The sequence below is a fragment of the Salminus brasiliensis genome, chromosome 11 (assembly GCF_030463535.1).
Source record: "Salminus brasiliensis chromosome 11, fSalBra1.hap2, whole genome shotgun sequence".
Taxonomy (NCBI): Eukaryota; Metazoa; Chordata; class Actinopteri; order Characiformes; family Bryconidae; genus Salminus; species Salminus brasiliensis.
The window spans coordinates 8,598,455-8,611,920 of NC_132888.1; the positions used below are offsets into that span (position 1 = coordinate 8,598,455).

Below are 13,466 nucleotides of genomic sequence, written 5' to 3' on the forward strand. Positions count from 1 at the left end.
TTACTGACACATTGTACAAAACATTATAAGTATGTCCAAAAGTCAAAATTGTGCTATTAGAAATCAAAAAGTTTTTGGTTACAAAAGGGTATATTCATTGTTCCTTAAGTGATGTATTTTCCATCAGATTATCAGATGTTTTCTAGTTTGTGGGGGTAGTGGTTCAGAAATGTGACATTCTGCATGTATTCAGTGTATACAGTTACACAATTCTGTATGCAGAGTTTTACCCGGTAGTGGAGAAGAAGTGAAACTAATTGAGCCTGTTGAAGAGATTCCAGAGTTTGATAATATGAATCAGAAACCAAAGATCTAATATTTAAAGTTCTTTCCTCCTGCTTGGAATAGTGCCCACTGGGATGAGACAAAACATGACCTGCCCCAAATCTGGTGTGTAGACTATAAAAGGTCCCAGGTTTCAACATTCATTCACTGTAGGGCACTGCAGCTTCCATTAGTTACTGAGGAAGAAAGCCTGCTACCTGAAAGGCGCAAAGGTACAATTGTTATTATTATTTTTTATTATTATTATATTTTTGTTATTTTAGTTTAAGTAACACACCTAATTTTGTCTTTAAATGATAAAGTGATGTGATAGTTATGGTAGTAACCTACTATTAGTCTCTTTTTCTGTTAATATTATGTGCTTTTTTTTCTCTTTAGCTCTTCATCAACATATTTATCATCACAGTAACAGAACCTAATATATTTAATTAAGCATGGGGAAGATGACCATCGAAGAGGAGCTGCCTCAGACTCAGCCTAATAAGGTGAGTAAGGAACCCAATTCTGACAATTCAGACAATTTGGACGAAAATATTGGGACGCACCTCTTAATCACTGAATTCAGTTTCTTTCATTCAATAGCATTGCCACAGGTGTATAAAATCAAGCACCTAACCATGCAGTCTGCCTTTACACGCATTAGTGAAAGAATAGGTGGTTCTAAAGAGCTCACTGGATTCTGTAATAGGAACCACCGCTGCAGCAACAAGTTGGTGTATATTCCTACCTCTTACATATTCCACCGTATATGTATCAGCTGTAAGTGGTATTATTGAACAGTGGAAGTGTTTCGGAATCACAGAGAGCAGCTCTATTAGTCACGAAGTGTCAGACCACACAAAGTTACGGGGTCAGGGCTGAGTGCTGAGCTCAGAGCATAGTGCAGAAAAGTCTCTAACACTCTGCTGCCTTAATAAACAGAAAAGTTCCAGGTGTGATGTATAGGTGTCCCAATACTTTTTGTCCAAATAGTGGAGCTGTAATACAGTCCACTAAGAGTGACAGACCAAGTAAAAGGTGTTGTTTCGCTGATGTCTAGTTGCTGGGAAGGCAAAGCAAACTTAACTTATCCATTATATCTAAAGTATTTTACATACCAAAATAAACACAAATGAGGTGCATCAAACATGCACAATAATAATATATCATTTTTTAATTACTAATTAATAATAAAGTAAGGATTGTAAAGTAAATGAAAATACAGAATAATGAAGTACGCTCCTAAAACTAAAGGTTCTTCAAAGGGTTCTTTTAGAAATGCTACTTTCGATTTCATAAAGAACGATTGTAAAAGAGATTTGTGAGTGAGGTTCTTTAGACCTTTTAAAGGTTCCTCACACATCCTTGCTACAACCCTAGTTCAGTTTGGTGCATGTAATATGAGTCTAATTAAAGGTTTTTAATCTGCTTGGAAAAGTGTCTCAATTTGAGCCACAACTACAATCTTCTGGTTCCAGCTGTGGGTCATTCACTGTACTGGTTCACCACATAGGTTGAGTCCCCATTCCTCCAGAGCGGGGTTTTCAATGAGCTACTTTTTGACATGTAATTTTGTATTGCATTTTATAATGTATTGAGAAACTGTTACTGCTTTTACGAAAGATAATATGAGCGTTGTTGTCCTCACTCTTCAAGTCTGGAAAAAATGTACTAAGAAACTTTTACTGGTTTGAAACAAGACAATAAGAGTGTGGTTGTCTCTGCTTTTCAGGTCAGGGAGAACAAGATCAGCCGCTGCCCAATGGCAATGCAAATGAGGAACTATCAGAACGGCTCCACACACCAAGATACACTTTTTCACAGAGCCATTAAGGTGTGTATTCAAATATTGTTTTGGAATCTGGATTTGAAACCTAAAGAAATGAGAGAATTACAGTCTTTTTTATTAAATGACTGCTATACTGTCTTTAGACTTTTATTTGGCAGTTATTTCACAGGGCTGAAATCCATTATTTTCCTAAATTTACTCAAAACATTTGGTAAAATACTTTATTTTCTCTTCCAGAACCAGCTCTGCAAACCCAAAGTGTGTGAAGGCTCTATTATGAACCCGAAGACTCTCACCCGCTCACCGGACGACGCCCCACCAACCCCTAATGAGCTTCTCATTCAGGCCATTGACTTCATCAACCAGTATTACAAGTCCTTCAAAACGTAGGTCTACTGTAATTCACATCAACTTACTCAATAAACTGGAGGTTTAGTCATTAGGCTTAATTCTGACTGATTCTATTGTAATCATCCAACACAGGTCTAGGATAGAGGAGCACTTGGCCCGTGTTGATGAGGTGGCCCGGGAGATCGACACAACAGGAACTTATCAGCTCACCACAGAAGAGCTGGCGTTTGGGGCCAAACAGGCATGGAGGAACGCGCCAAGGTGCATCGGCCGGATTCAGTGGGCCAATTTACAGGTATGAGATGTTTGTATTCCTTCAATTATAGACTACCTTCTGATGAATGCATTGGTTACATGTGAATACAAACATGCAGTGGTTCTTCTACAGATGTTTGATGCACGCCAATGCAAGACTGCCAAGGACATGTTCCAGTTCATGTGCTCTCATTTGAAATTTGCCACAAATGGAGGCAATTTAAGGTACAAATTAATCAGGCACTTACATCTTTTGACTAATTTAATGAGATATTACATATCCAGAGGTAATATTACATCCCTCTTTATTCATCTGTTTGTTTTACAGGTCAGCTATCACTGTGTTTCCTCAAAGAACTGATGGGAAGCACGATTTCCGTGTTTGGAACAGTCAGCTCCTAAAATACGCTGGCTATCAGATGGAGGATGGCAGTGTGATTGGGGATCCTGCCAGTGTTGAATTCACAGAGGTATCCATATAAAGTCACAGTTTAACCAATACTGGCTTCGTTGGTGTATCATGTAGTATAAAGCATCTCGTCTTGTGCGTTTTTTTGCTGAAATGCCACGTCTCTGCATTCCATCAGCTTTGTATCCAGCTTGGATGGACACCAAAGTATGGCCTCTTTGATGTGCTGCCACTGGTCCTGCAGGCTAATGGAGAGGATCCTGAACTATTTGAAATTCCCCCAGAACTGATACTGGAGGTTGAAATGGAGCACCCTCAGTAAGTGCGAACAGATATGATGTGCTATTTGCAAGTTCCGACCATGCTATCAGCATGTGATGATTTGGGAGGAGACTAAAGAGGGGAGCGAACTCATAGAACTTTGGGCTGGAGCTCAGGCGGCTTCTGCTTTAGACAGTGGAGCCAGGAATGAGAGATGACAGAGCTAAAAGGGGGGAGACAGGGTGGTGGAGGGTTGCGAAGACTTGTCAAAGACATGTAAACAAGGTAGAGGTGGTAATTATTGGGTGTTAGATTGGGAGGAGGGGCTTCAGGCATGTTCCTCCATCACTAAATTGAATGAAGTATCATCCATGATGAAACCAGTGGTCAACCAGTGGTCAACACTAGTTATGATACACTGATATACTGAAGAAAGACATTCGTTAATCTGTTCATGTTTTTTTGTTGTATTTAGTTACGAGTGGTTCAAAGATCTGAACCTCAGATGGTACGCCCTGCCTGCAGTGGCCAACATGTTGCTGGAGATTGGTGGTCTTGAGTTTACAGCATGCCCCTTCAATGGCTGGTACATGGGCACTGAGATTGGAGTGAGGGACTTCTGCGATCCTCAGCGCTACAACATTCTGGAGGTGATTTTAGCACTCCATTTAACCAGAACAATGCAGGATAGTATAAAGGTTTAGATTGTGGCATTGAGTTCAAACTAATCCCTGCTTCTGTTGCCTTGTGTCCTGCAGAAAGTTGGTCGTTATATGGGCCTGGAAACACAGAAGCTGTCCTCACTGTGGAAGGATGAGGCTCTGGTTGCCATCAATGTTGCTGTCATTCATAGTTTCCAGGTACAATGGTTATTTATTGACATTTGCACTATATGTCCAAATGTTTGTGGACACCCCTTCTAAGGAATGCATTTAGCTACTTTAAGTTGCTTCCATTGCTGATACCAATGTTTGAATGCACACACAGCTTGTCTGGCCTCTGTACAGATGTATTGCCAATACAATAGGACTCTCTAAAGCAGATAAACATGAACCTATTGGCACAATGCCTTATGCCAGACATGGGCAGTGGAGCATTGAGCAGTGGAACTGTGTTCTCTGGAATGATGGATGGTGCTCCATCGAATACTTATGGGATGAGTTGGGGAGTTGGGGACGAGGTGGGGTGGTAATCATTGAACATCCTGACCTCACTAACGCTCTTGTCATTAAAAGCAATCAAATCTTCACAGCAATTCTCCTCCACAGTCTTGTAGAAAGCCTTCCTCCCTGGACAGTAGACAGTTACTCCAACAAAAGCAGAATAAACTCTTTTTAATACCCTTGATTTCAAAAGAAAATAATAAGCAAGGGCAAGTGTCCCAATATTTTTGTCCAAAGAGTGTTGTGTTATGTGAGTAAAATAAATAAAAAACTCAAATATGTGTTAAAACTATAATATAATATCATACAGAATAATATAGATTTTATCATAAGGATGTAATGTTCAAAAGATTTGCTTTTAAAGTAGCCCTGGCCTCTGATTTTTATTTGCTTCAGAAAAATAAGGTGACCATCACTGACCACCACTCTGCAGCCGAGTCCTTCATGACGTACATGGAGACTGAAGTGCGCCTGCGTGGGGGCTGTCCCGCTGACTGGGTCTGGCTGGTGCCGCCCATGTCTGGCTCTCTTACCCCAGTGTTCCACCAGGAGATGATCAACTACATCCTCTCTCCGTTCTTCTACTACCAGGTATCCCTTACTCTGCAGGCTTTAAAAAAGATTTAAGATTTAACCTCTAGATATATATGAGGGATAGTTTGAGTTCATCTCAACACACAATCTTTACAATCTTCACAAATACATTTTTTATTGTAAATCAAAGAGAAAGACTAATTTTACCTAAACGATTTACCAAAGCAATGCCTTCAGGTTATGGTCACTGTAATCCAAAGGAAGTCCTATATCTTCAATAAAGGCAAAGATTCAGAGCAACATGTCTCTAAATGTCAGTATCAGTGTGCATTATTTTTGTGTTAACTTATTCTTCTGTTTGAAGACTGAACCCTGGTTAACACATGTCTGGAAAGATGAGAAGAAAGCCCTGAAGAAGCAAAAAAGAATCAGCTTCAAAGCACTGGCAAAGTAAGACATCCCAATACTTTTAATTCTACAGTTAATTCTCATTTTATTGATCTTTGAGCATTTGGGTGTTCATCCAAAACATCTGAGATGGTAACCAAGTTGTCTTGCTCTGCAGGGCTGTGGTCTTCTCTCAAATACTCATGCAGAAAGCACTGGAGAACAGAGTGCCTTGCACCATTCTCTATGCTACTGAAACTGGGAAGTCTCAGACTTTTGCCAAGAAGCTCAAGACAATGCTCAGCTGTGCCTTCAACCCAAGGGTAAGAGAATCTTCACATCAGATCAGCCTACCCAGCCAACATGTAGCTCATGTAGGGGCTTATATAGGTGGAATGTGGGCTATGTGGGCTATGTGAGTGCCAACATGGAACCCAAGGACAAAACTTTCTGCCCCACATGAATGTGTTATTTGAGTAGCTTTAAGAACTCCACAGAAGCTATTTTTTCATCTTAGAGACCAAATCTAAACACACTAGAGATCAGAGATGTACAACTCCTAAATGTTTCTCAATACAGCTGCTCTGTATGGAGGACTACAGTTTTGGTGATCTTGAGAAAGAGCGTCTCCTGATGGTGGTGACCAGCACATTTGGCAATGGAGAATCTCCAGGAAATGGGGAGGTATGAACAAGTTTGCTCAATGCTAGTCACATTCTTCTTCTTATTATTATTATGAGCTAAATATTCGACATACCATGTCAAGGCAGGTGTTTAATTAAGTGCTGGTATACTAGGTAAAGCTACTAGATTAATGGAAATAAGACCTATTGGGCATCATAGTGTTTTTGTCCTTTTACAGACTTTCCAGAAGCAGCTTATGAGTAAGAAACACCTCAAAAACAGCCTCAGGTCAGTACTAAGCAGAGCAGGCACACAATGTCATAATCACCAACTATACCTGCTTAAAAAAGATGTTGAAACTCATCACATTTTGTCACACAGGTACTGCGTTTTCGGCCTCGGCTCTCGGATGTACCCGCAGTTTTGTGCGTTTGCTCATACTGTGGATGATAAGCTTGCAGAGCTGGGAGCCAAGCGTGTGACCTCCATTGGAGAAGGAGACGAGCTGAATGGGCAGGAAGAGGCTTTTTCAGCCTGGGCTTGCACTGCGTTCAAGGTTGGTGAGGCACTATTGACCATTTATTGACAATGAAACATCGGCACATTCAACACCAGCTGCATTTGACTGGGTTTGAAATCTGTCTTTAGGCTGCATGTAAAGAGTTTGGCATTGAAGGTCAACTGTCAGGGGCTGAGCATCTAACAGACAGCTGGGACCCCCAGAAGCTCAGAGTTCAGCCTGATAGCTCCAAGTTAGACTGCATCTCAGGTAACACTGCCAGACCTCAAACCTCATCCCCTCAGGCTTCCTGCTTGGGCTTGAATTAGTCATAAATGGGAAGGTCCTGAAACCTCTACATGTTTTCTCACAGCTCTCTCAGGCCTCCACTCTAAGACTGTGTTCCCAATGAAGCTGAAGAGAAGGAAGAACCTGCAGAGCCCTCAGTCAAGGTCTGTTCTGAGTCCTGAGTACTACCAGATGAATGTACTTACCTCACTTTTGAAGGATGCCATCCCAATTTCGAACTTCCAGTTTTCCACTGGTTGATCTTGTTCCTTGCCACTGTTTTCAGACGCTCTACTATCCTGGTAGAGCTGGAGGTACATGGAGGAAAGGATGTTCTGAATTATGCTCCAGGAGACCATGTGGGCGTTTTCCCAGAGAACTCACCCGAGCTGGTGACTGGCATTCTGAAGCAAGTCCCCAATGCCCCTCCCATCAATCAGAGCATCCGCCTTGAGGTCCTACCTGACTCTGGTAAGAGTCTGTGTACCAAGAAATTGACATATTGATGGTGCCACCAACCAATACAAACTGTAGGGTATAATATTAAGCTGTTAGAAGGTCCATTTACTGCTTTGCCATTAAACAAGCTGTGCATTTGTGGGCGGTGCCTGGATAGGTCAATACTATGTATTTAATATTAATGATCATATAGTGGAAAATCCCAGTATATAACCAGGGATTGTTTCCATTGTGTCTTGCAGGGGGTGTGGGATGGCAGAAGGATGAGCGTCTCCCAGCATGTTCACTAACCCAGGCTCTTACATACCTCCTGGATATCACCACGCCGCCTTCTCAAAGCCTCCTGCGCAAACTCTCACAAGTGTCCAAAAAGGAAGATGACCGACAGAGCCTGCTGGCTTTAGCTTCGGTAAGCAAAGGCCAGGATTTACGACTATAACCAGCACATATTTTAATGTTAATAATGTTAATTCAGGTTATAACTCATGGACGTTCATGTTGTGGCATCTTTTCGTAGGACTTCAAGGGCTACTCAGAATGGAAGGCATTCCGCAAGCCCAACTTCCTAGAGGTTCTAGAGGAGTTCCCGTCCTTAGAGGTCTCTGCGGCCTTTCTCCTCAGCCAGCTGCCACTGATGAAGCCCCGCCTTTACTCTCTCAGCTCCTCCCCTGGCCTCCACCCTCATGAGCTCCACCTCACTGTATCTGTGGTCAACTATCATACCCAGGGTAAAGACAAACCTGTACCATAGCGCCGCACACTGACAGTCTTAGCTAGCACTGCTAACTTTAAAAAGTGTTAGTTTTCATTCTGTATTATATATTATTATTAGTATTATATAATTATTATATTATATTATACCCAACACCATAAGATGTTTCTTTTTTACTCAACAGATGGAAAGGGTCCTCTGCATCATGGCGTCTGCAGCACATGGCTCAACACACTTAAAGAAGGGCAGACAGTTCCCTGCTTTATTCATGGGTACTTAAAGACTTCTCTGCTTTCAGGGTTGCTTTTGTACTCTAGTCATATATGTAATTGAGATTTCATAAGACACAGTGACTAATTTCATATCCAGAGTGACTAACAATACTACTATTATTGGTTAGTTAATAAATAAAAGTTAATTTTCTTTTATTTATTATAATTGAAGGTCCAGTGGGTTCCACCTTCCACCAGACCCCACCACCCCTACTATCCTAATCGGAGCTGGCAGTGGCATCGCCCCCTTCCGCAGCTTCTGGCAACAGCGCTACCATGACATGAAGAAGAAAGGTACACAGAGATCTTACTTAGACAGACAGACAGACAGACAGACAGACAGACATAGATAGATAGATAGATAGATAGATAGATAGATAGATAGATAGATAGATAGACAGATAGATAGATTGATTGATGGATAAATACAAATGGAATTCAAATATATAAATATATAGAAAATAGACATTAAGGAATGTAGCATGCAAGGTATGAGATGAGGATGGAGGGCTTGGCGATGGTGAGAGCACAATCGAAGTACAGCAAATGTTAGCCATCAGATTCAGTAGTGTCTGACTCAAGCTGTTTTACTCCAGGTCTGAAAGAGAGTCCAATGATGCTGGTGTTTGGCTGCCGGGGCGCGGACACAGACCATCTGTATAAAGAGGAGACTTTTGAGATGAGAGAAAATGGCACTCTAAAGAGCATCACTCCAGCGTACTCTCGCCAGGCTGGACATCCCAAGGTACTGCTAACACTTCCTATCACATCACAACACTTTAGCGCTACTAGCTAACCAAACCTGAAATGTTTTAATGAACACAGTGATGGAAAACCATACACACCACACTTACTGTCCAGAAAAGCAGCTTTTCTAATTTTCTAATATTACAATTTTCACCTATGCTTAAACCCTTTGGCTCAGGACTGTACATTTCTCTCCATTTTTAGAGAACAGTGAGTCGAATATCCCACGGCTTTAAAATGGAAATCTCCAGATAACCATTAAACAGTTCTTCAACTTGTCCCTATAGGGGGTCTGTGACTATAACCCCAACTGAAAAGTGTGAAAGCTTATGTCATAACATGTTTTCATCAAGTGCAGCCATGCTTTAAATAGCACAGTAGCACAGTACACATATCAGATATCAGAACCTGTTCTGAAACACAGGCCTATTTCTCTGCAACCCTGTAATTATTAATATTAGAAACTCTTTATTCTCCTTTATTTATTTAATACAAGACAAAAGTGCCATGTGATGCTATCACATAGACAGACAGACAGACAGACAGACAGACAGACAGATAGATAGATAGATAGATAGATAGATAGATAGATAGACAGACAGACAGATAAATAGACAGACAGACAGACAGACAGACAGATAGATAGATAGATAGATAGATAGATAGATAGATAGATAGATAGATAGATAGACAGGCGGGCAGGCAGACATACAGATAGATAGACAGACAGACTGGCAGACAGACAGACAGATAGATAGATAGATCGATAGATAGATAGATAGATAGATAGATAGACGGACAGACAGACAGACAGATAGACAGACAGACAGACAGACAGACAGACAGACAGATAGACAGACAGACAGATGTGCCATGTGATGCTATCATCCTTAATTATTGCTCTTTTGGGTCAGGTGTACGTTCAAGATGTCTTGAAGAAGCAGCTGAGTGAGGAGGTCTGGCAGGCCCTGCAGAAAGCTGGTCATGTGTATGTGTGTGGGGGCATGAACATGGCCCGCGACGTGGCACGCGCCATACAGGACATCGTGGCGAGTCAGCTGGGCGTAACACTCACAGACGCTGGGGGATATCTGGAGCGACTGAAGGTGACCAGTCATGATAAACCTTAGCTTGCACATTTACAGATGAACGTAGAAGCTACCACTGTTGCTCACTGGGGGGTTCAGGCCTGTATCTTAGTAAAGCTACAGTCATGGGACAAAGTTAGGACACCCTTGGTCTTCATTTGAACAATGCTGAGAGATTTGGGTAGAAGATTTTAAGTAATTAATACAAATGCAAATTAGCGTCGGGAGCAGAACATCAGCTGCAGATGATCAGATTCTGGAGGAGTCTGCCTTCATTAAACCTCAGACGTTTAGTCTGGTTTGCTCTCGATTGGTGAAGTGAGCGGTGAGGATCATCATGGCCAGATCCAGAGAGCTTTCTGAGGCCTTCAGAAAGAAGGTTGTAGATGCTGATGAGTCTGGGAAAGGGATTTAGAAAGATCTCAGAACAATAAGAAATGACTCCAGGATTTTAAGGATGTGTTCTAATGTCCTCACATGATTTAACCTGCCTTATTTTTGCTTTATCTTAACAGGCTGAGAAGAGATACCACGAGGACATCTTCGGAGCATAGCTCTACTATGCATCAGTCAGACGATTGAAGAAAGGTCTTTTTGGTTCATATCTGAGATGTATTTATTTATTTATTTATTCTTGCACAGTCTTTAACTACATGCTCTGAATACTAATGATGATGCTACACATGCAAATGCACCATTCTGGAGGCCTTGTCTTTGTCTTAGCCCTCTCTGATTCAGTCTGTGTGTATATAGAACTGCAGGCCTTCTCATTCTGTTTACTGAACCTGATGTTCACGTCTGCTTCCAGGACAGTGTATGTAGTCTCTTGTATTATCTAAACCCTATACACCAGACTAACAGGACATATTGGGACAGTTAGGCCATAACTGCTCTGTGGAAATCATAACACAGTCTGTATAAATGATTCTAATCTTGTGCTTTGGTGAAGTCGAATGATTGTAAAGAGAAGTGTCCGTCGTTCTGTGCTTGTCTGAATGTTCAGGCTTTAACATATGGCAGTAAAATAAATATGTGCAGTTTAAAAATGGCAAAAAATAAAATTATTAAATGTGTCTACACATAAATAACACAGCTGTAGGTTGTATTGTAAGACCTGCTGATCATTTCACCTTAAATAAAGCATTAAATAAGGCCTCTCTTGTCTTCATCACATCATTCATTCATTTGAATTAGACCATACTGCTGTTCGACCAAGGCCAATTCACCGAAGTGCACTGATCAGTGACATCAGTTGGGCCCAACAGCCACCAGGGGGCACCTCACAAACATTTGGGCTGTTGCTGTATGATTACGTTATCTAACATACTCGATGGGGGGCACAAGATGTTGTGTTTAATTAAATGATTAAATCTTATTATTAATCTATTATTTAAATTAATAGAATAATTAATTAATAATTAAATTAAATTAAATTAAATGAAAATGTTAATGTTAAAACACCTACTGACATTTGAACACATATGTATACAAATATGTCACTGCTGTCCAATGAAAACCATGTATCTCCATTTTTGTCCAGTTTTCTCAATGGTTTGAACCCTGTAGCTGTTCTGCACACTGTGTGAATAGTTCTGGATAAATGGACCAACAGAAATGCTCTTAATGACTCGGGGGAAAAAACACTCCCCTAAATTCGCCTTCTCTGTAAAGTCACAATTTTGGAGACGTTGGACATGTTTTTCATTGGACAGCAGGACATATACATTATACAGGCTTTCAGTGACTTTTCTAAAGGGTTAAAATGGTCAGTGGTCCGGTTTCTACTGTTTTTCAGTGGAAATGTGAGGGTATTTTGGTGTATTTGCATGTTTTCTAGTTGCACTGTTTACAATGATTAAGTCTAGGGGACTGACTGGCTCATTGGGAGTACCTCAATATATTCTGCTTAGAGCCCTTAAAAGTCACATCCAGCGAAGCAGTTGAACCATTTAATGAAACAGTGAGGTTTACTTAATGAAACACTTTTTAATGAAATGAAGAGACGTGCATTTACCTGGTAAACATGTTTTAGGTCAATTAAAACACAAGTACTGAAAGTACTGAGGTCTAGAACTAAATCTGGCCAACAGCAGTAAAGACACTGTGCATGTCCTCTGTAGATCAAACAAATAAAGCTGGCAAGCAAAATTAAAATAATGTTCAGCATGTATTTATTACATGATGCTATGTCGTAGTCATGATACCCTGATATTACAAGAGAGTGTGTGTGGTGTAATAACTGTGGACTACAGAGTAGGCTAGCTCGCCTTTTAGACTTGACTGAATGGTGCAGTCTGCATAATAAAGAGGGAGATGGACAAAAGTGCAGAGCAAGAGTTTGGTAGTGATTTTGCTGATTTCTTGTTTATTGAGACAGACAGTCAGACAGACAGACAGACAGACAGCTAGCCAGACAGTCAGACAGACAGACAGACAGACAGACAGTTAGACAGTTTGCCAGACCGACAGTAAAACAGTCAGGCAGACAGACAGTTAGACAGACAGACAGTCAGACAGACAGACAGACAGACAGTCAAACAGTTAGACAGACAGATAGTTAGACAGACAGTCAAACAGTCAGGCAGACAGACAGTTAGACAGACAGACAGACAGTCAGACAGACAGTCAAACAGTCAGACAGACAGATAGTTAGACAGACAGTCAAACAGTCAGGCAGGCAGACAGTTAGACAGACAGACAGACAGTCAAACAGTTAGACAGACAGATAGTTAGACAGACAGTCAAACAGTCAGGCAGACAGACAGTTAGACAGACAGACAGACAGACAGTCAAACAGTCAGACAGACAGATAGTTAGACAGACAGTCAAACAGTCAGGCAGGCAGACAGTTAGACAGACAGACAGACAGTCAGACAGACAGTCAAACAGTCAGACAGACAGATAGTTAGACAGACAGTCAAACAGTCAGGCAGACAGACAGTCAGACAGACAGACAGACAGTCAAACAGACAGACAGTCAAACAGACAGACAGTTAGACAGTTAGACAGACAGACAGTCAGCCAGACAGACAGTCAAACAGACAGACAGTTAGACAGTTAGACAGACAGACAGTCAGCCAGACAGACAGTCAAACAGACAGTCAGACAGACAGTCAGACAGACAGACAGACAGTCAAACAGACAGTCAGACAGACAGACAGTTAGACAAACAGACAGTCAAACAGTCAGACAGACAGACAGACAGTCAAACAGTCAGACAGACAGTCAGACAGACAAACAGACAGTCAAACAGTCAGACAGACAGACAGACAGTTAGACAGACAGACAGGTCCTCTCCGAACTGTAATCCTGTAATTGCTGGTCACATTCTTTGGATAGGGGGCGCTAGGGAAGATTAACTGCA

General features: G+C 41.3%; 1 protein-coding gene across 1 annotated transcript; it reads left to right on the forward strand.

The window, feature by feature from the left end:
- Positions 1-719: 719 nt before the first annotated feature.
- On the forward strand, positions 720-10,707 carry LOC140565158 (nitric oxide synthase, inducible-like). The gene is made up of 25 exons (XM_072690970.1): positions 720-770; positions 1,997-2,098; positions 2,291-2,439; positions 2,537-2,699; positions 2,793-2,884; positions 2,988-3,129; positions 3,247-3,386; positions 3,805-3,979; positions 4,088-4,189; positions 4,889-5,083; positions 5,391-5,476; positions 5,592-5,736; positions 5,993-6,097; positions 6,276-6,325; positions 6,419-6,593; positions 6,686-6,806; positions 6,910-6,988; positions 7,111-7,295; positions 7,526-7,692; positions 7,801-8,011; positions 8,180-8,267; positions 8,440-8,561; positions 8,864-9,012; positions 9,929-10,120; positions 10,618-10,707. The coding sequence occupies exons 1-25, from the start codon at positions 720-722 to the stop codon at positions 10,654-10,656; spliced, it is 3,225 nt and encodes a 1,074-aa protein (XP_072547071.1). The 3' UTR covers positions 10,657-10,707.
- The last annotated feature ends 2,759 nt before the right edge of the window (positions 10,708-13,466 follow it).